Below are 27,894 nucleotides of genomic sequence, written 5' to 3'. Positions count from 1 at the left end.
ATTTGATGAATATATGTAGGTCAGTTGTACAAATGTATCACAAAACATTCTACAAATTTTGCAATAAAGCCTAAAATGTAATCACCATTTTTCTCAATGAACCATAACTGTACGCGGTTTATCGGACCATGTTTATTATAACTATTGTTCATATTTTGTTTATGTAACAATACTTAACATTAATTATACTGATTCAAATTTCTACATTGGTTGTTTGGTTCCCTAACTCGAATTTTAGAACTATTATGAAGCATTAAAACTAGGTTTTGTTTTTATAGGCAAATGGTAAATTATGCCTTTAACACTTTTTGTACCAGAGACTTTGGACAGTGTGTACAATGCTATGGGGTTTACTGTGCCAGTCAGTACTCAAAGCACCCAAAGGTATATTATTGATAAGACCAAGGAGGTATTTTTAAAGAGATGTTCCCTCCTTGATAAGACATACCTATGACCGATGTACAGTTGGGATGTATGATACCGCTGGGCAGCAGATGGAAGTCATATTCCTTGTCGCCGACGACAACAGTGTGGCCAGCGTTGTTTCCTCCCTGCGATTTCATCACGTGCCAAGTCACCAAGTCCGCAGTTCAAGTTAGAAGGAAGGAATGAAAACAATTCAGAGGGGGAAAGAGAGAAGAACAGAAGGTGAGCAGAGAAAAAAAGAGTAAAAATAAGAAGAAAATAACACCAGAGTTAAACGTCAAATTATTGATAATATTGACTTCAATAATAATGTATGTAGAAATTTATCAGATGTAGCATTAGTAGCAGTGGAATTACAAGATACAATCTTGCAAAATATTTCTTTTCTTACACATTGCCATTCAAAAAAAAGTAAGGAGTACTCAAAAGAAATATCTCATTCAATACATAGTAAATGTAAAGCTCTTAGTTCCTGCAGAAGTAAGTGGAGCATGACTGAAAAAAAAATCTGAAAGGGAGAATTTAGTATAATACAAAATGGCAATGATAACAATAACACAGCTGTTGTGTGTGCACAAGCCAAAACAAATCCTTGGGATGAGCCAAAACTGTAAAATGTTGCTTCTCAAAGCATCAGATTTAATATTGAATATTCATTAATAAAAAGCCAGATGAGCAATTGCTACGGGCAGACAAAGCACAGTCTCAGTACTTGACATATCTCCATATTCGCTAATCTAGCATAAACACCAAAGTGTCTCATCAAAGGAGAACAGCAAAAACAGGTTTGTAGGGAGGTCTCAAGTTTGAGAAGGCTGAATTATAATTATCAAAACAAGTCCTTTTTAAATTTTGGAGGCATCTGTAAACATTATTTCTCATTATGTTCGAGATGGAATATATAGAGTAAACATGCATAAGCCGGAATCTCCCAGCCCACTCTCATCATTAAAGAATATTACTGCAAGGGCTTTCAAAGATTTCCACCTATCCGCGAGCAGATCTACTTCATCAATCACACGATCGCGTGCTGCAGGCAGCCAATTTCCCTGCGCTTTTTAGGCAAATACACCCGTTTCCGGTTTGCCGGCACCACCGAGTTCTGAGAACCTTGCACATATCTTGCTCGTGGGTAGGGGGGAATTGAGAAATCCCTTTTAATCTGTCGTCCAATACACATGGGACTGCAGTGCGTGGGAGTGCCTGAATTAACAAAAGAACCAATTTTGATGGGGGGGGGGGGGGGGTGGAGGGAGGACTGCACTTGAAGGGGAGGGGATGGTTGCAATGCATGAATGCCAGGCACAATTACTGCCATTCAGCTGCTAATTTATATGGGTTGATTGCTCATCACTGCATTTTATGAGGAAACACTAATATATCAATGGTTGGGCATTGCTTAAAAATTTTAGATTTATTGATAAATGAGTTTTTTCTGTTTTTAAAGGGGGAGGGGTTGTCTTATATTATCTTTTACCACAGCTGCTATTCTCATTACATGTGTCATATGTGTTGAAAATATGAAACCACAAATTATATCAAATTAATTTCATGTTTCCATCATAATATTCTTGGTAAATCTCATGTGTCAGCATCAATGTATTACCACAAGTCGTACCAATCAAAGTCGATTGGAAAATTGCATACATTCTACAAGTCAAAAAAAAAATAATAAAGGTACGATATATTATGTTCAACTCTTTATATATATTTCACTTTGAATTAGAAGACCTATCATTTTAATTACCTTGCTAAGACGAACGATTAAAGTCAAAATTCACACTGGAGTAGTTATGATTTGAAGTTCAAGTTTTTGTTTCCAAATGAGCTGGAAGAACACATCAAAGAACTACGGTTGTATTTCCGTACATTGCGAAATTTGATTTCTACTGACACACACACACACACACACACTGCAAACAAACATTTTTCTTCTGACAATGTGCCCATCATATCAGTATCCTAGTACACGGATCTTGACAGATAATTTGTTTATTAATCGATCTTGTGTGTATGTGCAAGTGTGCGAGTATAAGTGTGTGTCTGTCTGTCTGTAACTTGTCAAAATCAAGACTTGGTGACATAATTTCCTCTGGTACTCTCCATATCTCTTTTGCTAAACTTTATTAAGATCTGTAGTTGCTGACACAGCTGCTTTTTGAATTTTCCGCTCCAACTATTCAAGAATATATTACAATGTACATGCGCAGGGGTTAAACTCTCAACCTGGTCCTTAAGGCAGTTTAGAGCAACAGTGATAGATTAAAAGGCACCATTAGCAAAGGCTGGCAAGAGAGTTACCCACGATATACAGCAAACAAATGCCACTTTAGACCCCACTGCTAACGTGTCACACTTGGTCCTTATCATAACATCTCCCGCTGGTAAAGGGCAGACGATTACCCATCCACTAGTATGAATGACAGATGACATTTAGATGCTGTCTCTGGGATGAGAGACGACTGTATACCTGCTCAATAGTGCTGCCGAGCTGCCTTGTATTGATGGCAGGACAGGTAAAGACGGCTTCTTGCGGAGCTGGATAAACACAGATTTAATGCGATCGAGTGTCTTCAAAGACGTTACATCCCAACCCCCAAGTTACCTGCTATTTGTTCACCTGTAGCAATCCACCAAAGACGTCTCCGCTGAATTGGTTTTCAGGGTAAAGTCCTCAGCGTTTAATACAGGATCACTACCCTGACTGGGCACTATCTGGACAACATACAATTGTATGCAAGGCATCTTATATTTATCATACTTATAGGGTGATACAGGCAAACCGACACATGATTTTTCATCAAATATACCCCTGCAAAATGAATATCATGTTTTTCTATCAAATATTCCAACAAAATAAAAACATTTTTAACTTTACAAAATGGGAAAAAATGGATGAATGTTCACAAACATGCAGCCATGGGTATTGAAAAAAAAATGTTCATAAATAAATGAATGAGGACATCACATGTTAGTGGGAATATTAAGTAGCAGATAAGAATCTGTTGCCAAGACAACAAAGTAAATAGTCTACAGTCTCAAGTCATCCCAATTAAGCAGTGGAGACTTTACTCTGCACTATTACTGCTCATTTACATTACTTTTTTTCTTCCAAACTTTGCAGGCATCTCAATAGCTTTTGGGGTTATCATGGGTCCAATCTTTGTTTGTACAGCATCAAGATTTGTCAACATTAATGAAGTGCTTCTGATAGAAAACCAAACATCACACGAGACATGAAAACTCGTCACATTGAGGACGAGTTAGGTGATACGCTTGTGGTGATCAGATGACGGTCATCTGCGATCGACAAAGAAAAGAATGTGATATAGGCACCTTGAAAATATATTGAGCGTGCATGCCAAACCGTTTCTGTAACCACTCGGCCACGGGTCATCCACGGAAATGGTAAGACAAAAAAAAAAATACACACAACAATGTATAGATATAACAGGGGGAAAGTCAATGCCCACTCAACTATTAAACGTGGCCGTGTGAACATCTATTGCATTGATAGACGGAAAAGCGGCCTTGTAACGACTGAGGTCGCTATGCCATTTCTGGCAACTTGGGAAAAATACGTCCCGCAGACATAAAACCTATAATCGGCTGGTTTTTGATACCTTGCCTTTAATCACGCACGTGTGCAACCTTACGTCTCTGAGACGTCGCCTTTAACCTCTCAGTCATACGTCTCGACGAGAAAATATGAGGAACGTAAACTTATATGTGAAAGATGACTCAGGAATCGTTTCGTCCATCTTCCATTCTCATTTTCAGTTTTATGCTGCAAAATACTCAACCTGGTGAGAAGATTAAAAAAAAAATAATAAAATGTATGATTACTGCAGCTTATTGTCTCAGCTACAACATACTTAAGTTTCAGAGGAAATCAAAATCAAGTGAGGTAAAGGTGCTCGAGCGTTATCGAGTCAATGCATGGATAAAAAACAAAAATCCCCTTTCATAGACATAACGTACAATCTTCGCTGATTTCGATATCTCGCCTTTAACCACACCTTCTAGCATGATGACGTCATCATATTAGAAAATAACGATATGGACTTGAAAGTTGTTCAATGTATAACATATTCATCGTACGTTGTCAGTTTGCTATTGACATGACGATCGATCACATGAACATGAGGCAGCTATTAGTACCTGTATGAAATTATTATAGGCATGGTTATCAAATTCCCCTAAAATTTCCTTATAATTGCTTTATTTTTACACACAGTTAAGCTATCCCTTTAAACTCGTCACAGTTTAATTAGAATCATTAACATCATACATTAGTACCATATTCAGTTCCATAGCTGATCACGTTTGCTAATTAATTAAGATTAATTGTCTAGAATGTGTCATATGGCCAACCTGTATACACACGTACACACACACACAATGCTAAATGTATGTATCAAACCTCTGTAACACAACTTTGAACTAACTGTAGGAATTATCGCTGTACTTATCATCTATACTTTTTATCACTATCTGAAACTCCACAAAAACCACTAATTGACAAATAATCATCAATACAGAAGACTGACTTAAAGGAACAATTCAAATACCTTTTTACAATGTATAGCTTGTTCCATGTATAAATCAGCACAAAGTAACCACGACTACATTGTGTTACTGAATTGATATGAACAAATTTCATTTTATTACAATATTTTAAATCAGTTTGAAAAGCCCAGCCTGCAAAATTTTGCAGCAGTCGAAGTAATGCAGTCTCCAACGCAAAACAAAGGGATACTATGTGAGTGTGTGCGTATAGTTGTGTTTACATGCGAACGTGATTTCTACATGGACGAAGGTGTAGTACTCCATTGAAGAAAAAACAAATTAAAAAAATAATTATTTTCTTTCGTGCTCTTGTGAGGTTCGAACCCGTACGTGTGCAACCTCACGTTTTTGAGACGACGCCTCTAACCACTCGGCCATACGTCTCGACGAGAAAATTAGAGGAACGTAGATTTATGTACGTGAAAGATGAATCAGGAATCGTTTCGTCCACATTCCATTCTCATTTTCAGTTTTAAATTGCAAAATTGTCAACCTCATGAGGAGATTTCAAAGAATAAAATGCATGATTACTGCAGCTTATTGTCACAGCTACAACATACTTAAGTTTCAGAGGAAATGAAACAAAATCAGCTGAGATAAAGGTGCTTAAACGTTGTTAAGTCAATGCATGGTTTAAAAAAACCTCACCTCCCATAGACAATACACGTAAACTTGTCCGATTTTGCGTCTTTACCTTTAATCACAATTTAAGGTATGATGACGTCATCAAAAATCAAAAGCATGATATGGACTTAAAAGGCAAATGTTCAAAGTACAACATATCTGAATTTGGGATAATATTGAGCTTAAACAACAGAGATACGAGTAAATGAATGACAGAAACAGTACCTCAAAAAAATTAATTCCACTTTTTTGATTTCAGATGATGATATGATGACGTCATGAGTTTTCCTGGCAATATTGGTACTTGAAACATTATTTCCAATTCATATGCTTTTGTAATATGCAATAGAAATATAGGGTCAATGGACGATTTAAAGAGCTATGCCGAAATAAACAAAGACATGTTTTTTCACTATATTTGCAGAAAGACGCGCGCGCGGAATTTCAACTTTGACGCCAGTGCATTTCTTTGTTATAGGTCAACATCGATCGGAAATCAATGGATATTGTTACTCAAAGTATCAGGAATCCAAATCAGTCAAAAAAAATGCATTTTCATGTTGCTTACGCCCTCTGCGCGCGAAATTGCGCGGACGGACGCGCACGCGAGAAAATGTTTGAAACGCTTAAAATTGTCTGAAACTTCGAGATTTCCCATTGGGAAGTCGTTTTGAGCCTTTTAAAATTTTGACGCGCGCAAACGCGCGCGTAATGAAGACCTGGGTAACTAGCGTTAAAAAGTAAGATAGAGCGTGACCTGAACTTTATGTCCACCGAAAATGATACAGAAATGATATCCAGTTATGAAGTTATGATCGATCATGTGACAAGGTCCGAAAATCACAAAATGGCGCCTAGATGACGTCATAGATATGTTACTGTCATGAAAACCTTATTGTGGCTAGATTTTGTCATGAGACATGTTGACTGAAAATGTCATGTTATTCTGTAATGTCATTGTTGAGATATTGACGACACAAAATGTGGCAGAAAGAAAGAAGAATAAAAAAAAAGAGAAATTTTGGCAATCACAATAGGTGATACGCTGATAGCGTATCACCTAATTATCTATACATGTACTTGCTTCATGGTGCAGACTTCATGAACAAAGCAAAGGATTTATACACACCCTGAGAAAATCCTCAACATGAAAATAAACAACCCAAACAAACACAAAGCAGACATCGTAAGGAATGCCAAAACACCATGGTGTTCCTGCGCAACCAACATTTACAAAGTCCGAACCAATCCTTCAATGACCCGTAAACCTTTTCCAGCATGCCGCTATCTCTTAACATCATTATCGTGGTACTCGGCCAGTGTGTCACATCTCGGGGAGTTCAAGACTGATGACCAATTACTCAACATCTTCCCCAATTAGTGGACACCATAGAAGGACAGGAAAGACATCAAGCTGTTCAGGAAAAGGTTAAAGGTCACCTAAATGGTACCAAGGAAGACACTGTCCAACAAACTTGACTTCCACAGCTTATACATAGTTGCATGCAACCCATCCCTTTTCCATGATAAAAAGTCACTGTACTTGACTCACTCTGCACTTTCATGGTTACCAAGGACTCAGTATGACGTGGGCCCCCGTTTCATAAAACTTGTTATTAATGACAAGTTACGATAGTTGTTATAAGCTACTGAAATTCTTGCACCTCACTTGCTGAGAGTAAATATGTCAGAGAAATGTGGCAGTTGCTATTGATAACAAGTTTTATGAAATGGGACCCTGGTCCTTCATATATCATGTCAGTCTGACCCAGTCACATGTTCCTGCACTGACCACCACAGTGCAATGTTGGGGGGGGGGGGGTTGAGGCGGGTACAGGAAACAGGTAATAATATTTAAAAAACAAACAAACAAACAAACAAAGAAAAAACATTTAGGAAAACTTGGCTTGAAACAATTTTGTGCAGAAATACAAGTTGCATTTTTCACACAAAGGTGGAATCTCGCATCAATATATCATGGGTAACATCCACATGATATTGACAATTAACTGTAAGCGATAAAATTCAAACAACTCTCCACTAAGTTCAGAACAGTTTGGAGGTCTGAACACTTGATATGTGACCCGCTACAACAAAAGGATCCTACAGTCGCTAGGGTGAGCCGAGAAAATCGAGTTTGAAGTCAAATCACCAAAATCTGTCAATACGTTCGGATTTCTGTTTTTAACATAATTTTGTAGTCTAATGTATCTTCTATCATCTGCCGAAATTTCGAAGCTAAATGATCAAAGAAAAGGCCTGAAAATAAAATTTTTCTGGGCCATGCTTGGCTCGCCCGTCAGCGACTTTAGGATCCTTTTGTTGTAGCGGGTCACATATGTTTAAAGCTAGAAAAGTTCTTTAGTATATATTTTTTGTTGTTTTTAATTTACCTTCATGGAAACAAAGAAACAAGAACTGAAGGGGATATTCTGACTGATTTACAAAAACAAATTATATCAAGATGTATGGTTTAACACCACAGGTGGAAGCAATGGAATACACCAATGTATCAACATGTGATGGTTAACAGACACATTTCAATCACCTTGCAACTGTACGTCACACAAGTATTTTTTTAAGAACCTACAGTATAACAGGAAAGCAACACAATTAACCCGTTTAGGACGGACTGATTTTGCTACAACACGCATTTCCCATAGACACCTGCCCGAGTATACTCGGGACTCGTCCTCAACGGGTTAAACAGACATACACTACACGCAAGTACATTGTAGACACAGGCCCACTAACACGTACATTTGTACATACAGAGTAAATTCACAGTATGTTTATGTACCTATCTGCCAAAGTTGCTACGTTATACAGTGTACACTGCCAATAAAACGCTTCTCCATATTGTCTGACTTTAATGACCGTCATAAAATGTTACACAGAATGTTCAATGAATGTAACATTTTGTATGTCACATCAATCTATACCAGCAGTTTTACCAATATGCCACCCAGAGCATTGCCAGGAAAATGTTCAGACCAGTGTGCCATTTTCCAACATTTTGTAACTCAGCAGGAAGTTTACTGTCAACATTTTGCAACGCAGAAAAATCATGAAATTTGTAATTATAATAGATATGACTTCTACCTGGTGTTTTGAATCCTCCCCGTTGCCAATCACGAAACATGCTGGTGTGACATCATGGCCGTTGGTGCAGCCTACAAATATAGTAGACTACTGTAAACATCACTATTTTTGCGCGATTAATTCTTGACGCTGAGCAGCTCAAAAACATGCATATTCATGGTTCTTAAATATCTGCATTGTGCAATTGTCAACCAGGTTCAAAATGAGCAGAGAAAATTGCAGCTAGATATTTTCTCACATTTTAAAATTCACGCTAGCCAAAAGTGACATGAAATATGCGAAAATCAATGCACGGCAAAAATGTCTGCATTTACAGTACTTAGACTACTGAGCCAAGTGTATAAGAATGTGGTGCATTACAGCAGCAAAACTTGAAAACTATTTCTACCTTTATCACTTCCATCTTCAGTGTGAATGGAAGGCTCAAAATTCACAAATTCTTATTTTTGAATTGTTCATCAAGAGAATGAACCATTTCAAACTGTTAGCCCTCCCCCCCCCCCCCCCACAAAAAGATCATCCATTTCATTTTCTTCTGTAACCACAAACAACACAAGTATTAACATCCACATCCCATGCCAAACAGTTTCTTGTACACATAGCTAACAGAAGACTACACACGTATAGTATGTAGAGCTCTATCTTTTGACCAACTTTGGGTCCCCCACACCTACACCCCCACCAACACTAAAATTGCAATTCAAATAGCTATAGATCTTTGTGCCCAAGCTGCTCAATACCCATGGCACTAATAATTGCAACTTTTATTCTCTCCTGAACTGTGTCACTACTGGCTGTAGGAACGAGTGAGCCAGCAACCAGACACTCAATAAACAAAGTAAACAAAACAAAAAATTACCTTCACCTTCTTTTTATTGATCTCGGTATTGAAGTAAGCCCCTAGCAGGTTCTTTTATATGATGATCGTTATAAAATGACAATACACAATAGAAGAAGTTGCAAAGGTAACCTTGCACACTCACCAAGGGGGTAAGGTAAACCAACAATACACCCCCATGGCCAGTAAGTCCAAAAGAACACCGTTAACCACTGGGGCTGCACACTAACCCATTTTTTCTGCCGGTCCAACCTGTCTCTGTCGGACCGGTAAATGCTCCGTTTTACCATTTTTTACCAGTCCGAACAGAAAATTTACCGGTCAACAATGACAACCTAAAAAAAAAACCATTAAATGAATTGCAAACTTATTTTCTTGTTTTCTATGGATGTACACCCCCCCCCCCCCCCCCCCCCCCACCCATGTACATTTTACAGATTAATATCTTTTTTTTGTAAAACTTGCATTATTTATTGCACAAGAAATTTTAAAAAAAGATAGGAAACTAGAAATGTCGCTTTGGCGACTGGTATGCCTCCGCCATAATGCATGATTTTCCCAATAGGTCTAGATAGTACATGTGGACAATGTGTGATTACATTTTCACGAAATTGGCAAAATATTGAAATGACAAGTTTGTCACAAATGTGTTGAATGTTCACCTTCCTTGACCTAGGTTTAATTGGATGAATAGGAGAGCATGTATCTAGGGATTTAAGGACTTTAACTTGACTTTGACCTATTCATACATTTAGGCATTGAGTAATTTTCACGGTACAGGTGTGGAGAAAAAGTGCAATTTCTGAATTGAATAGTAAATTGTTACCATTTTCATCTGGCCCTTGACCCTAAAATTCATAAGATAATCACTTTCAGGTAGAACATGCATAATATGTACTAAGTCTCAAGATAACTTGAACCACTTCCGAGATATGGAGGAAAAAGTTAGTTCAGCACTTTCACTTGATCTTTGACCTTTTGGGCAAAAAAAGAAGAAAAAAAAAACTTTCCAGAGAATTTCTATTAGGTTACACATGCATACACCAAGTGTAAAAAAAAAAATAACCCTGCTGGCATTGCATAAATATGAGGGAAATAGTAAAATTTTGAAGTGTTGCACTTGACCTTTGACCCCTGACCTTTGACCCCATGAACCCTACATTCTCTCGATAATCACTTCCAGTCAGTACATGTATACACTATGTTTCATAAGATACCTTGAACAATTTTCCAAGGTACGGAAAAAAAAAAGAAGTTTTAATATTTTTACTTGACCTTTTGACCTTTGACCTTTGACCTCATGACCCAAACTTTCACCAGAGAATCTTAATTGGGTAATACATGTATACACTAAGTTTCAAGAAAATATCTTCTGGCATTCAATGGATATGGTGGAAATAGTGAAATTGTATGTATTTGACCCTGACCTTTTGACCTTTGACCTCATGACCCAAACTTTCACCAGAGAATCTTAATTGGGTAATACATGTATACACTAAGTTTCAAGAAAATATCTTCAGGCATTCAATAGATATGGTGGAAATAGTGAAATTTTATGTATTTGACCCTCACCTTTTGACCTTTGACCTTTGACCTCATGACTCAAACTTTCACCAGAGAATCTTAATTGGGTAATACATGTATACACTAAGTTTCAAGAAAATATCTTCAGGCATTCAATAGATATGGTGGAAATAGTGAAATTTTATGTATTTGACCTTGACCTTTTGACCTTTGACCTTGAGCATGTGCACCCAAAAGTTGATAGGCACAACTTCACCCCCTAATACACATACATGCCAAGTTTCATTAGGATACCTCAACAGGTTTTGATAGTTACCTTGTCCACAAAATTCATTACGGACGGACGGAAGGACGGACGGACGGACGGAAGGACGGACGGACGGACAACCCGAAAACATAATGCCTCCGGCACCACTTCGTGGCGGAGGCATAAAAATAGAATGTTTGTTTGTGAATTACAGTGTAAAATGATAATGAACAAAATCATATTGTATCAAATGCGTTTGTGACTTTTTCTAAACATTGGCGCACGAACTTGCTGCGTAACCTGCTCTTGGTGGTCAGTTGGATTGCGACGATTTAATGAATTATTTTAGCTGTGATATTTTCTGATGCACGCGCTACAAGGGGTTCTTTATTTATCTCCCGATAATCTATACGCATTTGTGCATGCGTTCTTGAAAGGTACACGACATGCAGGGCCGAATTCGCAATCCTTTTTGCGCCCATTTCCACCTCAAATATTAGCGGGATTGTGACGATTTCATAAATTACTTCGGCTGTAATATTTTCTGATGCACGCGCCAAAAGGGGTTGAAAATTTGTGACCCGCTACAACAAAAGGATCCTAAAGTCGCTGATGGGCGAGCCAAGCATGGCCCAGAAAAATGTTATTTTCAGGCCTTTTCTTTGATCATTTAGCTTCGAAATTTCGGCAGATGATAGAAGATACATTAGACTACAAAATTATGTTAAAAACAGAAATCCGAACGTATTGACAGATTTTGGTGATTTGACTTCAAACTCGATTTTCTCGGCTTACCCTTCAGCGACTGTAGGATCCTTTTGTTGTAGCGGGTCACATTTGTCCTTTATTTTTTCCCGATAAACTCTTCAAATTTCGTAAGTGCGTTCTTATAAGATGCACCACATGGCCGAATTCATGATACTTTTTGTGCCTATTTCTACCTCAAATATCAGCGGGATTGTGACGATTCATAAATTACTTCAGCTGTAATCTTTTATGATGCACGTGCCAAAAGGGGTTGAAAATGTGCCCTTTATTTTTTCTCGATAAACTCTTCGAATTTTGTAAGTGCGTTCTTAAAAGATGTTCCACACAGCCGAATTCATGATACTTTTAGCGCCTATTTCTACCTCAAATATCAGCGGAATTGTGGCGATTTCATGAATTACTTCGGATGAAACTTTTTGTGATGCACGCACCAGCTAGAATGGTTGAAAATGCGTTCTTTATTTTTCTCCCCATAATCTCTTCGCATTCCGTACATGCGTTCTTGAAAGGTACCGGTATACGACACGGCCGAATTCACGATCCTTTTTGCGCCTATTTCTACCTCAAATATCAGTGAGATTGCGATGATTTCATGTATGACTTCGGATGTAATCTAAATGATACACGCGCCAAAAGGGGTTGAAAATGTGTCCTTTATTTTTCCCCGATAAACTCTTCGCATTTCGTAAATGCGTTCTAAAAAGATACACGACACGGCCAAAAATCATGATTCTTTTGCGCCTATCGTTTCCTCAAACTTCTACGGGATTGCGATGATTTCATGAATTATAATTCGAATGTAATCTTTGTGATGCAGGGGCCAAAAGGGGTTAAAAATGTGTCCTGTATTTTTCACCCAATAATCACTTCGCATTGCGTACATGCCTATACGTCACGGCCGAATTCACAATCCTTTTAGGGCCTATTTCTATCAAATATCAGCGGGACTATTATTGTTTCCTCAAATTCCAACGGGATTGCGAAATTTTCATGAATTACTATTCGGCTGTAATCTATATGATGCAAGCGCCAAAAGGGGTGAAATAATGTGTCCTTTATTTTTCTCCCGCTAATTTTTTCCCATTTCGTACATGCGTTCTTAAAAGGTATACGACACGGCCGAATTCACGATCCTTTTTGCGCCTATTTCTACCTCAAATATCAGCGGGATTGTGGCGATTTCATGAATAACTTCGGATGTAATCTTTTGTAATGCACGCACCAGAAGGGTAAAAATGTGTTTTTAATTTTCTCCCGATAATCTCGTCGCATTTGTGCATGCGTTTTTGATAACCAACACGGCATGCAGGACTGAATTCAAGATCCTTTTTGCGCCTATTATTTCCTCAAATTTCAACGGGATTGCGTTGATTTTATGAATTGTTATTCGGCTGTTATCTTTTATGATGCACTCACCAAATGTGTCCTTTATTTGTTTTTGTTTTTTCTCCTCTATAATCTCTTCGCATTTCGTAAGTAAGCTTTTGAAAAATACGACGCGGCCGGTCGAATTCATGATCCTTTTTGGGACGATTTCTACCTCAAATATGTAAGCGGGACTGCGATGATTTCATGATTTTTTTTTTTCTCCCTAGTATTTTCTCTTCACATTTTGTGCATGCGTTCTTAAAAAGTACACGGAAGGGCCGATTTCGTGATCCTTTTTGCGCCTATCTTCATTATGAGACCATTCTGAACGAATGAAAATATTCATTTGTGAAATGACTGTGTAAAATGAAAATTAATGCAATCAGATCCATTTATTGTATCACTGAATATCGAATATCTTTTTACTTTTTCTAAAAATTGACACAAGCAAATTAGTTATAACATAACTGCCACGCTGCTGTGAAGCCGGGATCGGATCGATCTTGCGTTAAAAAAATCATGAGTAAAATGACCCAGAAATGCGTGCGCTTCTATCAATGTTTCTTGTCTGGCATGACCGCCGATCGCAAGCAAACGAAAAGCAGTCTAAATACACTGTACATGCTTTGTATGTATTGCATTGCATGGCAGTGCGTGAGCAGCGCCAAATGCGCAAACGAGCGCGAATAACTGGTCGACTGCTAGTGCTCAAAACTAATATGTTTACTGTACAAATTGCACCGGTAGACAAAAACGAAAACTTGCGTAAAACTTGTTTAACAGTGCAATATCTTGCATTCTGTTTCTCCCTGACCGGGGCTGCTCTTTTTCTTTCTACTGACCCCACCAATGCTTTTTTTTTTTTTTTTTTAATGGTCATGTCGGACCGGTAACTTGTGGATTTCCTGAAAAGTTACCAGTCCGACAGTGACTTTTACCGGTCTTTGACCGTCGGACCGTCGCCAGTGTGCAGCCCTGCGTTAACTACAATGTATAAACAGTAACTTGGGTGCTATTACACTGTTGCATGTGTACATAGGACCTACAAGAGGTGTCTTGATTCCACAGAATTAAAAACACACAAAATACATCTTAACTGGCTGAGCGCGAAAAATCACTTGTGCTTTTTTATCCATTTTACAGTAGTGGGTAAATAAACATTGAAGTTTGCGGATGAGAAGTTCGGTGCTCTTCTGGTAGCGGCGAATCTCACGAAGTGCGACTGTGCCGGGCCTATAGCGATGAGGTTTCTATGAAAATGAGGTGGTGCTACACAACGGCATAATCTGGGGTATGATGGCACCCCCGGTTAAGACATGTTGCATCATTTTCTTACTTTGACCAGACTTGAAAGATTGGACTCTTCCATTCCACTGAGAGGGGGTTGTGCTACAAAATTTATACCATGTTTCTCCCCTCCATTAATACCCATTTGTGATTTGTTTATTTCCTTGATGGCGGAAATAGCAAGGGAGTGGAAATGGTGTTCATTCCATCAATAAATGATGTTGTCATCTTTATCCTCGTTTTTTGTTTGCAAATACAGCAATAGGCTGGACTGCCCCCCCCCCCCCACACACACACAATTCAAGGGGCACAACACTGACATTGTATTTAAGTCAATATCCTTAATGAAAGGAATTTAAACTCAAAATAATGTGTGACCATTCATTTCTGATCTCTCAAAGGCAGCAGACCAAAGGGGAGCACTGTGATTGAAATCTGACACAAGTGTCTTTTTCAATCCATCATGTTGTCACCTTCATCCTCTGTTGAGTTCACAAACACAGCAACAGGCTAGACACCCCCCACAACTAAAGGTGCATAAGCCATTATTTGTATCATACAGTACTCTCTCTCTTAGACTCTCCTTCTGTAAATAACACCACCATGTTTTGCAAAGATATCTCAGCACCAGGAATTCATTTAATCAATAAATATGTGGTTCACTGAACTGATACATCAAGGCCAGCACATTCGAGGGGGGCATTTTGATAGAAATCTGACACAACTGTCATTTCTAAAACCATTTCACGTCTCCACGTTCTTTCAAAAGGAGTGGTAGACCATATAGCTTACAGGAGGAAAACCACTCCTCTGTGTTGTTCAAAATAAGTACATTCAAAATGCAATATAGAAGCATTGCAGCAGCCAAAGCTTTTAAACATCATTTAACTCCATTGTACAAAAACATGTTTATCTGTACCCTTTTCAGCAGCTGTGATAGTACACTTGGGAAAATAGATTCTTCTGTCAGGAGGCTACAGGTAAAAACTGAGAGAGAGAGAGAAAAAAAAATTCTTTAACCCGTTGAGGACGGTTTGCTTTTGCTACAACTTGCATTTCCCGTAGATGCTTGCCCGAGTATATTCGGGACTCGTCCTCAATGGGCTAAGCACAAAAATTTATTGAAAGTAATGTACTGACATTTCTAAATTTCATATATTCTGTCTGGCACTACTGTTAACCCTGTCACCTAGTATGACTGAATTGATACTTAATTGATCTTCATCAACTGTTTCTCCATGGTTTTGAAACTGAAGTCAAGAAATTTGGCCTTGGACTTTGACTTTTTAACTGTGGAACAAAGTTCCCAAATTCAGCAGCAAATTCAAACCTTAATTCACAGATAAACAGTATGACTGTCTGATGGTGGAACTTAAATGTTCACTTTAACAACAACAAAAAAGATAACACTTTCTGCTCATTCCATAAAGGTGGTCCTCACTCGCAAATCCAACAACTCGCTAAATTGTCTTACAAGTCCTTAGTTGCAATTTCACTCTATACAGGGATAACTATACGTACGGTATACATAATTGATTTGCATCCGATACAAATGCAGCCATTTCATCATGCAAATACTGCATCTGTGACTCTTACCTAAGAACAATAACATACACACTTTGTTCCTGAGAACAAATTTAAAAAAAAAAAAGATACATCCTAGAATGCTAACTGTTGAATAGAGTGTGATCCTTCACTAATAACAAAATCACAAGCACAAAAGTGTTTGTTTTTTTTTTTACACTTTGGAGCATTTGAGGAATTTGTGTGCCCCTGGCTGACTTACATGTACAATATAAGTTGCAAATCCACTAATGAATAGAAAGAGTAAATGTTGCAGAAATAGCCTTGAAATCTGCAATAAATGAATAAGACTGACTGTAACACAAAGATGTGGTTGGAATTAAGAGGGGGAAGGAAATGAACAATAAAGCTTAGAATAGAATGCTGACAGTTGCTAGAGTCAGAAATAAATATTGCAATTTTGTCATGCAACAGTTCTCATACACATGACAGAATACATACAATGTTTGAAGTGTCTGACTGAAAATTTTGCATTTTGACTTTTGTTGTTGTTGTCGTTATTTTGCTCATCAAAACGCAGTCAAATAATCCAGAATTTCACAGGAGGAATACAAACAGCATTTATAACAATGGTGCATCAAAACTCCACATACAGTGTATTTGACATTGCTTGCTTGTACCAGATAACTCATCCTGTATAACGTCAGGTGTGTATGTTTCAAGTTAAGGCAGCGGTGTGTGTCTCAGAAGCTAATCAATGCGATTTGTACACTGGTCACACAACTGAGACTTGCCTATACCAAGGAGGTTCGAGAGATGGAGTTACAACTGACTATAATCATTCAATCAGCTGTCAGTTTTCCATGGATGGACAAAAGAATTCCACAGGTGCATTTGTGCTTTTGATGTTCGATGCTTGAAGCTGCCATCTTTCTGACCAATCTGAAGATTAATTTTTAACGCTAACATAATATCGGGTATATGCTGCTCGTTTATATATCAAATGCAATGAAATTTCACCTAATGATAAAGCATATAAAACAAAAGTTAATTCCGTTCGAAAATATGTGCAAAAGTGTAGATCTGAGCTGTATTTTGTGAAAGTGTTTGACATTTTACCCTCATGGAAAGCCGGTTTTATCACTTTTCTCCTTATTTCCGCCAAATGAAACTGATATGGTATCATCTTCAAGTATAGTTCTTCATAAATTAATATGTGAGATTAGCGTACAGACACGTACGTGTACAGTCGAGTAATTTTGATATCTATTTCAGCAATATTTGAGCAATTTCTATTCGCGCACCCCCATGCCTTTACCATTGTCTACCGCCCATCGTTTGTAAGTAGAGTACTAGGGATAGCGAAAAGTAATTACCATCACAAAGACATATGTATCAACCTTGGAAAGTGGCTGGTGATTATGCAATGAGACACGAGTCAATTGTCTTCGCATCTGAGCGGCAGATCCAGTTTGACACATACTTCAAATATTTTGAGTGGCGGCTTCGAGCATGGGATCAAAGCGAATAAGACTGTTGTGACTCCATTTCTCGAACCTCCTTGCCTATGCTGATAAAGAAATTAATGCTACAGGACACATGTATGTGTGGTGTGAGCAATGTACCTAGATGCTGCATATCTATGAAATTAAGATTGATTTGAGCCTTGGATATGTTGTATGAGCTGTGATTGGTCATTCCCAGTAAATCTCAAGATTTACAGGATGCCACTGTTTTTCAACTAAAATCTTTTACTGTTCACTTCTGTGGTCAATTTTGCCTCACTTCGCTCTTGGAGATTTATGCCAAAGATCAAAACGAAGTCTCTGCAGTATGGGCCCCCACGTCTTGCCCACAGTCCGAAAAAAAAGAAAGTTATCTTGTATATATATACAAAATACAACTTGTCTCTTAAATGTGTTGCTTGAAGGTTGTCTCTTTGTTGATTACTTAACTGTTACGCTAAATATATTTCGCGGGGGTTTCATTTTCGCGAATTTCGCGAGTCGGGAGCTATTCGCGAAATTAACAACACACAAATATATTACCTTCCAAACTGAATCCCTTGCCTTGATGATACGAACATTTCAGTACTAGTATACCATGTCAAGGTTTACCGAACAGACCATACTGGCTAGCTAAGCTTGTTTACATACATATAGCACATCCAAGTCTACTTACGGATACTGTAGAGAGCCAATCCATTATCGCAAGGGGACCACTCGTCAGAAATCTAGCGCGATGGACTTAACCACTTCAAAAATGTTGAATTCCAACTTACTAGTTAGCAGAGTTTGGTAAGTTTTTTTTCATGCAGTGTATAACTATATCATTCTTATTTGCTAGTAAATTGAAAATTCACACTTTCTTCGCCACTTCATATGTTCTCTGGTCCCCCAATCGCGAATTTAACCACTCGCGAAAATGTGTGACAGCGGCAATTCGCGAAAATTTATGTACGCGAAAATTATAGCGTATACAGTAGGTCTTGCTTTATATGATCTATTGCATTCCTCTATTTTTCCCCCATGTACAGTAAGTATACATCTACAGGTAAATGAGATAAAAAAATAACAAAATAGCTGAATGCACACGGTTTCATGTAACTGATGAGAAATTTGCACTGCATGCTGTAAATTAATGGTGTGGCTTTCACTTACTGCATCAGGATTTTAGTTCCAAACTGACATTCATACTAGTCAAGATTATGAGAGCTTGTACCATACATACACAGAACTTTATAGTAGCAGTCTCCTGTCTCACCAAAACTGAGAGCCATTTTCTCATGGCAACGATTCATTATGATCAGCCCCCACTCCCAACCCCTCCCCCCCACCCGAAAACTTTACTGCAACAGAATGTTGACATGAACTACGACAGAAATAAGAAGTCAACATATATCTTCTCTGTAGCACTGAATGGGATGGTTAAAATTGGCACCATTTCAACAAGGCAGCTTACAGACAACTCAAAATAGCCATCACGGCTATGTGGCCTACCAGTCTCTTGAAGGAAATAGTGCCAATAACATTTCAATAACGAAGAGACAATAATCAGGGCTCGCCATTAGAGGTGGCCCTAGGCCACTAAAAATTGATGTCTTCTAGCTCACCAAATTAAAAAACAAAACAAAACAGAGGAAAGTCCTCTTCTTATAATCTTAACCAGTAGACGCAGCAACAGTCACACTTGCAAAACAATGAGAAGTTTTAATTTGAGGACACTTCGCAAAGTTTGCTGTCTGTTCACACCGGTGGCCAAACTTCTCGAAGATCAGTTCTTGATCGGTTTGGACCACTGGTGCACACGCACAACAACAACAACAAATGTGCGCTGCCCAACAGCATCAGAGACACTGCAAACAGGAATAGGACTGGTCACGTGACAAATATTGCTTTTTTTCAAAAGTTTCAGCTGTGTGCATTCCAACTGCTCAAATTTTGCAGGGCGTTAGGAAATTTCCCTAGCTTTAGTGGGAAATTTCACAAAAAGTTTTTGATCACAATCGTCACATTGGCAAAATTCTGAGAACTTGTGGAGTTCTTTTAAAAGTTTGACCAGTATGACCGTAGCTATAGTCCACCTGAACATGATGGCGAGGGTCAAGGGCCAGATTACTCAAAGCTAAACTCTACCTTTCTCCCTCTTCTTCTGTAATCTTCAAAGGGCTATGCAGCCTTTCACAAGGATGAAATTGACTCATGTGCTTGTTTTGAAGAGAAACATGGTGCTATTACAGGCTGATGTGACATCCCCTATAACTCAGAATATATCCTGATATTTCATCCAGTGTAGATCTATTCTTAAATGCATCAACAAGCTGGCAAAAACCACCAGAAAGACTTCCTTATGTCCCCCCCCCCCTTAATTTGTCCATATCATTCTACATACAGTACTCTACATTCTACCCTTGTTACTGTTAGCTCACTCTCAGATGCACGCACTCAAAGTCCCACACAGATTGTGCACTATTTTTTTTTTTTTTTTTGGGGGGGGGGTGCAACATAAGGAAGTCTTGCCAAATCATCTTTAAAAAATATGACACTGTTCCACGTGTCAATATCTCTGTGAATAGCAAATAATTTTTCACCATGCCTGAAGGGAAAGAAGTCAGTCAAGAAATGCAGTCCCCTAGAGTGCAAACAAACATCCATGATAAGTGTAACAGTTAGACTGTATTCACATAAACTTACATACAGACAGACACACACCTCATGAAAAAATTCATTTTGTTTAACACTATTCATGAACTTATATGAAGATTGCCGATTCGCGACGCACTTTCATATCCATGTATAGTTTGGATGGTTGTTTAGATGTAGTACAGACTTTATAACTAACTAGACAGTTCATTCCAAATATAGGTTCTAGGCCCATTAAATATTGAATTCAGGATAATGCGGTTCGAATGACAACTCAGTTTTCTCATGTTAACGACTTGACCGACAAGTCTGTCTAATTCCACAAAAAAATTCTTTTATAACAATGACATAAATTGCTGGGTCAGTTGCGTTAACCAGAACGGTTAAAAATCGTTGCAATAGTGTATGTATCAATGTTGGCTGTCTAAGAAGTGAAAAACTGACCCAGCAAATGTTATTAGGTGATCCGAGTATCCTCTCGGATCACCTTCTGTTTCTGTACGGATTCTTTCTTCTTTTTAGGTGATCCGAGTATCCTTCGGATCACCTTCTGTCTGTACTGATTCTTTGTTATTTCTCCGCAAAAGTTGTGCAGAGGTTAGCTCAGAAAGTGCATTGCCTATCATTGTCAAACTTATACCATATATGTATCGTGTCCCAAAGACGACAGATCAAGTAAAATCATAGTGATCAGTCGACTGTGACGTCACTATGACGTCATTATATGAAAACACATTTTCATGCATATCTCATTAAAGGACAAGTTCACCTTCATAAACATAAGGATTGAGAGAATGTAGCAATATTGGTAGAACACATCATTGAAAGTTTGAGGAAAATCGGACAATCCGTTCAAAAGTTATGAATTTTTGAAGTTTTTGTGCAGTAACCGCTGGATGAGAAGACTACTGCAGTGTGTGAATAACTTAGACATCACATGCGTACAACAATATAAGGAAAATATAAAGAGAATTTCACAAAATTTCATCTTTTGAAAAAAGTACACATTCCCCCGACTCGTTACCGACAAATGTTATGGGTAATATTATTCCCCCTGCCTTTAGAAAGAGGCAAGTCAAGTGCTCTATTATTATGCGAAAAAAAGTGAAAATATGTTGAATTTTCTTTACATTTTCTTTATACTGTTGTACGCATATGACTCACAAGCTGTAGTAGTCTCCTCATCCAGCGGTTCCAACACAAAAATTTTAAAAATTCATAACTTTTGCATCGATTGTCCAATTTTCCTCAAACTTTCACTGATGTGTTCTACTAATATTGTTGCATTCTCTCAATCCTTATGTTTATGAAGGTGAATTTGTCCTTTAATAGAATGGAATTCTTCAATGAAATTTACGTCACATATATTTTAAGTTAAGCAGATTCTACTCATATTCTCAAAATTCATATTTATCTTAAAACGCGCTCGTTAAAATATTTGTATGCTCAAATCGAGCTCAAAATTTTTTTGCACACATTTCAGACCATTTGGAGCATTTTTTGAAAAATTGGAAAAATTGGACGGACGCGTACGCGCATGCACATATTCGCACACACAGCTCATATGCAATAGAAATTTTCAGTTTTTTTCACACGGATCGGATGTTTGAAATGTCAAGGATTATTTCTACCAAGTTTCAAGTCGATCCGACTCAATATGACGTCATACGGGCCCGTCAAATTCAAAATTCCGCGTGAGCGTCAATGGGGATACACAGTGCAACTATGCAAAAAAAAACGCCAATTTTAAACCCGATTTTACTCGTCAGGATGGACGGTGACCCCCCATTTTCTTTACATATTCTGAAAGCTGATGAGTTGTACATGTCATTTCATGGGGTGGGAATGCTGGCAAAATGATTAAAAGATATCAAATTCCTTAATGAAGTAAAAAAAGTAAAGTTTCAAAATGACGTCATCAAATTTCACGTTCATTCGAGCGTATCTCACTAATCCTTGGCCGATTTTCACCCAGATTTCAGTACGTTGTAGCTTATTTAATGTTCTTTCATAACTATTATAACATAATTTTGATTGGATGACGGCATCACCTCAAAAGAATGGATTGAAAGTAACCTTGTCAAATTTGACCAGTTTACGTGTTATCTCTATAGTATGGGAGTGCAGTTTTTCTGGAAATGAAAATTGACATGACTATCTTTATCGAGCACTAGCTCACTTCTGCTTTGGTGAATTTCTCCAAGATTTTAATATGTTGTAGTTGAGTCTTTGGGCTATCATAAGTGTGCTCTTCATTTTTTCATGCGATGTCGGGATCATGTTAAAAAACTTGATTGAAATTAAAGCTTATCTTCGATGTATTGAGATTTCTTTCTTTCTGCTACTTTCTTTGCAATAACTCAAGAAGAATATACCTTATCACCACTATAATTTGCACATGTTTAGTTCATGTCACGTACATTATTTCATAAAATAACAACTACTTGATTAGACACCATCTTGGGTATGTAAATTAGGGTCAAAGGTCATAGATGTTTCATCCTGTATCTTGGTGAATACATGTCCTATCTTTTCCATATTTTGCACACGTAAAGACCATGTTACAAGAATCATTTCACAAAATAATCACTTTTTGCTCAGATGCCATCTTGTCCATGCAAAGTGGGGTCAAAGGTCATATGTACTTCTTTCTTTATCTTCGCTATGACGTGTTATCTCTATGGGAGGGAATTTTTCTAGATGTGAAAATTGACATGATTGTCTTTATCGAGCACTAGCTCACTTACCCTTCATTGAATTTGTCTCAGATTTTAATACACTGTATGTTGTAGCTGAGACTTTGCTCGATCGAATGTGTGCATTCGTTTTTTTCATACAATGTCGGGATCATATTAAAAAACTTGGTTGAAATTAAAGCTTATCTTCGATGTATTGAGATATTTCTTTCTTTCTGCAACTTTCTTTGCAATAACTCAAGAAAAACAGTCCCTATCACCCCCATATTTTGCACATGTTTAGTTCATGTCACGTACATTATTTCATAAAATCACAACTACTTGATCGGACACAATCTTGGGTATGTAAATTAGGGTCAAAGGTCATAAATGTTTCATCTTGTATCTTGGTGAATACCTGTCCTATCTTTCCCATATTTTGCACACGTATAGACGATGTCGCGAGAATCATTTCACAAAATAGCCACTTTTTCCTCAGATGCCATCTTGGGAGTGTAAAGGTGGGTCAAAGGTCATATGTATTTGCTGCTGTATCTTCGTTATCTAGTGTATACAGAATTAGTACCAAAGATGGCAGATATGACTCCCTTTTCTAAATGAGAATCCAAACATCACACGGCCAATGTCTCTAAGTATGGTCATGCCTATTGCGATCAGGACTCGAATCATTGATTAATATCGGATCACCTTAAATTTGTCAGTAATGACAAATTACAATCTCTAGTTATAAATGAGAAGTTTTTCGCGGAATTAGACATAAATTACTTGTCGGTCAAGTTATAACGACAGGACAAGATCTGCTGATTGCTTTTTCTTCCGCAAATTATTAGTAAGATAGAATCTATTCAGAGCTTGATCCTGATCTGGGATTGATCTCGTAGTGAAACATTACATAGGCTACTGAATAGCATTATTTAATTCACCATCAATTTTTGTGTCTGTTGAATTGTGGTAGGCCTACTTACCGCACATCGACAAACAACATCAGCCTCTGTAGCGAGTAAGTCGACAAGCTTTCCTTTCCCCTCGTCACCCCACTGGGCGCCCAGAACGACAGTGACTTTGTTGACGGGCTGTGATCGTAACTTCTTCGTATTGCTTGAGGCAGAGTTCGAATTATTCTCTACAGCTACGTGGTTAGACATCTTTACTATATCTATGGTGAATATCAGGCTTAGCGAAGAAGAGATGCCGGCTTCCGTTTGTCTTGCGGCGATTGAAATTAGTGAAACACGCGTTGATTTCTCACAACAGTGTGGTGGTCTAGCTGTCTCGTCAATCAGGCACGGCGCAGGTAGCGGTAGGGCTGGCTGGGTAAACTGATCTGCATGCACACTTGTACGGATCGGATCGCGGACGGAGTCGAGCATGTAAGCGCGCGATCGCGGTGTCATCATCCACACATTGGAAACACACGATCCGGCGCTGTGTGTGTGTTGTGTGTGTGAGGGTCGATGAAACACCGCGCATGCGTTGTGTATCCCTAGTATAATTCTCGCGCGGTTTCTTCAAATTGGACTTCCGGGTTATGTTTGATGACGTTGATTGGCTTAATGCGGGGGTGTGGCAGGACTACCGGTATGTCTTCGTGATGAAAGGGCCTTTTGTACCCACCAGTACTGTACCAGCGCGTAATTTGTTAATCTCTGCACATACACAAACTATGTTTCTCGCTTTACCTTTTTTAAAACAATATAATTGACATGATGATTTCATGCCGTTGCTCTTTTCGTCCATTAAAGGGAAAAAGGTGGCAAGTTATTGTTTTGAAAGGGAGGGGCCCTGGTGGAGGGATTCTTTTGCGATATAAGAACTTTTTTTATTGTTTACAATATGGATGAAGCATCGATTATCAAACACTTCTAATTAATCGGTTCTGCACAAATCATTCCTAGATCATGAATTTAAATAGCAGTCAAATTAATCAAGAAATTAGTGATTTATCACAGAAATCCAAATACCCCTTTGTGTGGTGCATGGTCGTTTCCGATCTTCCGTGTCCTTTCTTGACAAGAAGTTAGTGAGAAAAATCATTCAATTCAATTCAATAGAACATTTATTTCCAGATCAATTCGTGTGATAACAACCGTAACAGTATAGTTCAGTAATGACAAACTGGAGGTGACAACTCAGTAAGCACAGCTTGAAGTAAGTGCACCTTTAACATTTGAAAACGTAGTTGAATCTGATTGAAACATAGCTAAAAAGATATTGATATACATTTACAAGACGAAATACAGATACACAAGAGACTAAAGCTAGGGATGCAGGAGGGAAAACAGATAGGAAGAAGGAAAAAGAGAAAGAAAAGAAAAGAGAAGAAAGAAAGAAAATATACATTAAGGAGAGGTAAAGAGAACCTAAAAATATATACACTTGTAATACTAAAACAAGCAAGGCAACATTGTACATACATGTACATGTATAATGCATTTTAGTAAATCAAGAGACATTTAGCAGCCCTCATTATAAACTACCTTATATGGATGAATACAACTTTTTGTTGAGTCTTATCTTAAACAATTTTGAGATGGTGCATTTCATATGTCTTTAGATCATGACAGTAAAGTACCTAGCTTTTCCTTCTGCTTAAATCAAAGGTCACATCGTGCAATGCAAAGCATCTCGTAATTTCAGCTCTCTGCTGATAACTTCGTCATTCTAATTTTGTCCACAATAAGATTGACGAAAAACTTTAATCCCTTACAGTAAGTTCTGATTTGGTATAAAACCAAATGAATGAATCCTATTTGAAAAAGTGAAAAGGAAGATATAATCTATGACAGACTGTAAAGACAATATTTTATAGTTTGATATTGAGACAACATTTAGGCGATACAATGGATATGATAAAGCATGTGGCGTGTCGTATATCACTTTTTATTGCTATATGTGAACAAAAGGAGCAGAATATAACTTGTTGTTCTCATTGCTGATATGATTGTAGTTTGGAATGAACTACAGAAAGACTCCCTCAATCCTGAGCCATGTGAAAAACGAAATTTTCTGACACAGTAACCTAAATAAATTACAGAAAATGTTTTTATTTTTTTTCTCTTGCATAAGTCTCTGTTTTGCTAAAAGCGATAGAATTATATAATATTTCAAATGCAAATCAATCTTTTAAAACATATCATAATGGCAGGTGAGGTCGAGGTCAACAAGGGTCGATTGAGACGCCTACATTTCGGGTTACTTTCTAAGATATGATAATTATTTGAATATCATAACACTCTCACTAATTACTGCCTGGTGATCTAAAGGTTTGTTAATATTCATAATTCAATTGGGTAAATTCTCTTCAAAGTCAATCTAAAAAGTGAATATAACTTCTAAGGGTAAGGACATCCTTAATGAAATAAAATGAAACAAGTTACTTTCATGGTTCTCAATATATGCGGGTATTGGTCGATATGATAGAACCTCAGAGACTAAAAATGACATTCTCGCTACTTTTTTCTTTTTGTTTACAGTCACCATGCAAGTAATTTCCATAGATTCAATTGTATTCTGTTTTCTTTTCTCTTAATGACAAACATTTTTTATATGCTCTCCTATATCAGTAATAAAATCTTGACGTTGGACAGGGAAGTTGTCTGCGCGCGGAATTATTAGGAGTCATGGGTTTTCTCGTCATTTTTTCAATATTCTTTTTTACATTTTTTTTTTCTTATAGGGCTCCTTCCATCCCCCCCCCGCCATAAAAAATGGGGGCTGCAGCTCATCATAATTCAAAGAATAGTATATTTTGACAGATCTGATGACATATACAATCATAGTGTACGTTTTGTTTTATTTGAATCTGTATCCATAACAAACATGTGTTACTGGAAATAAAATGTCATTTGAATTGAATTGAACAATAGAGTAAAAGAAATTCCTCGTTTTCAAAAAGAGAGAGACAATTCTTAAGGTGAAAATTTAGGGGAAAAATAATAAGTATATAACCATACTATCATAATCAAATATCATATCGCTCTTTGCCTTAGTAAGCAACCACGAGCTACCACATGCACACTTTTGGTTTGCTTGCACCGATTTGGCACGAGTCTTGACTCTAGATGGCGCTGTTCCCTTATCTATCTACACCATCTATCTATCTATGAAATAAAATGAAATGAAATAGAATAAAGTAAAATGAATATATCTATCTTTATCTATCTATCTAGCTAGCTATCTATCTATCCATCTATCCATCTATCCATCTATCCATCTATCCATCTATCCATCTATCCATCTATCCATCTATTCATCTGTAACTAACTATCTATCTATCTATCTATCTATCTATCTATCTATCTATCTGTGAATGAACAGTTCAATTTGCTTTCAAGTAATACATGTAGTAAGATTAGGCAAATGGTTGAATTGTACGTCTTCACCGTGTTTGAATTGAATGCTAAGACAGGGGGAATGACAATACCATAAACACAAAAATGTCGGTATCAATTCGAAGGGATATTTGACATTTTTTAGAATGCTTTTCATTTATGTATCTATCCATTTATCTGTCTATCTGTCGGTCTATCTATCTATCTATTTATTTGTCTACACTATCTATCTATGAAATAAAATGAAATGAAATAGAATAAAGTAAAATGAATATATCTATCTTTATTTCTTTACCTATTTTCTACCTATCTATCCATCTATCCACCTTTCCATCTCTATCTATCTATCTATCTATCTATCTATATAATATACATATAATATATATATATACATGTACATATATATATATTTATCTATCTATCTATCCATGTATCTATCTATACTATC

General features: G+C 37.5%; 1 protein-coding gene across 1 annotated transcript in view; it reads right to left on the bottom strand.

Annotated features, from left to right (window-relative positions):
* Positions 1-24,331, bottom strand: part of LOC139733222 (adenylosuccinate synthetase isozyme 1 A-like) — a 45,428-nt gene extending 21,097 nt beyond the window's left edge. Inside the window, exons 1-2 of the mRNA XM_071644061.1 lie at positions 24,081-24,331; positions 449-551 (exon numbers count right to left, since the gene is read on the bottom strand). Coding sequence (XP_071500162.1) covers positions 449-551; positions 24,081-24,260 — 283 coding nt within the window. The 5' untranslated portion in view covers positions 24,261-24,331. The remainder of the gene's footprint in view (positions 1-448; positions 552-24,080) is intronic.
* Positions 24,332-27,894: the final 3,563 nt, after the last annotated feature.

This window comes from Diadema antillarum, unplaced genomic scaffold (genome assembly GCF_040938485.1).
Source record: "Diadema antillarum isolate AM-2024a unplaced genomic scaffold, OU_Dant_1.0 seq00000463_RagTag, whole genome shotgun sequence".
NCBI lineage: Eukaryota > Metazoa > Echinodermata > Echinoidea > Diadematoida > Diadematidae > Diadema > Diadema antillarum.
Note: the sequence above shows the minus strand (reverse complement) of the source record. Positions and strands in the feature narration are given on the sequence as shown.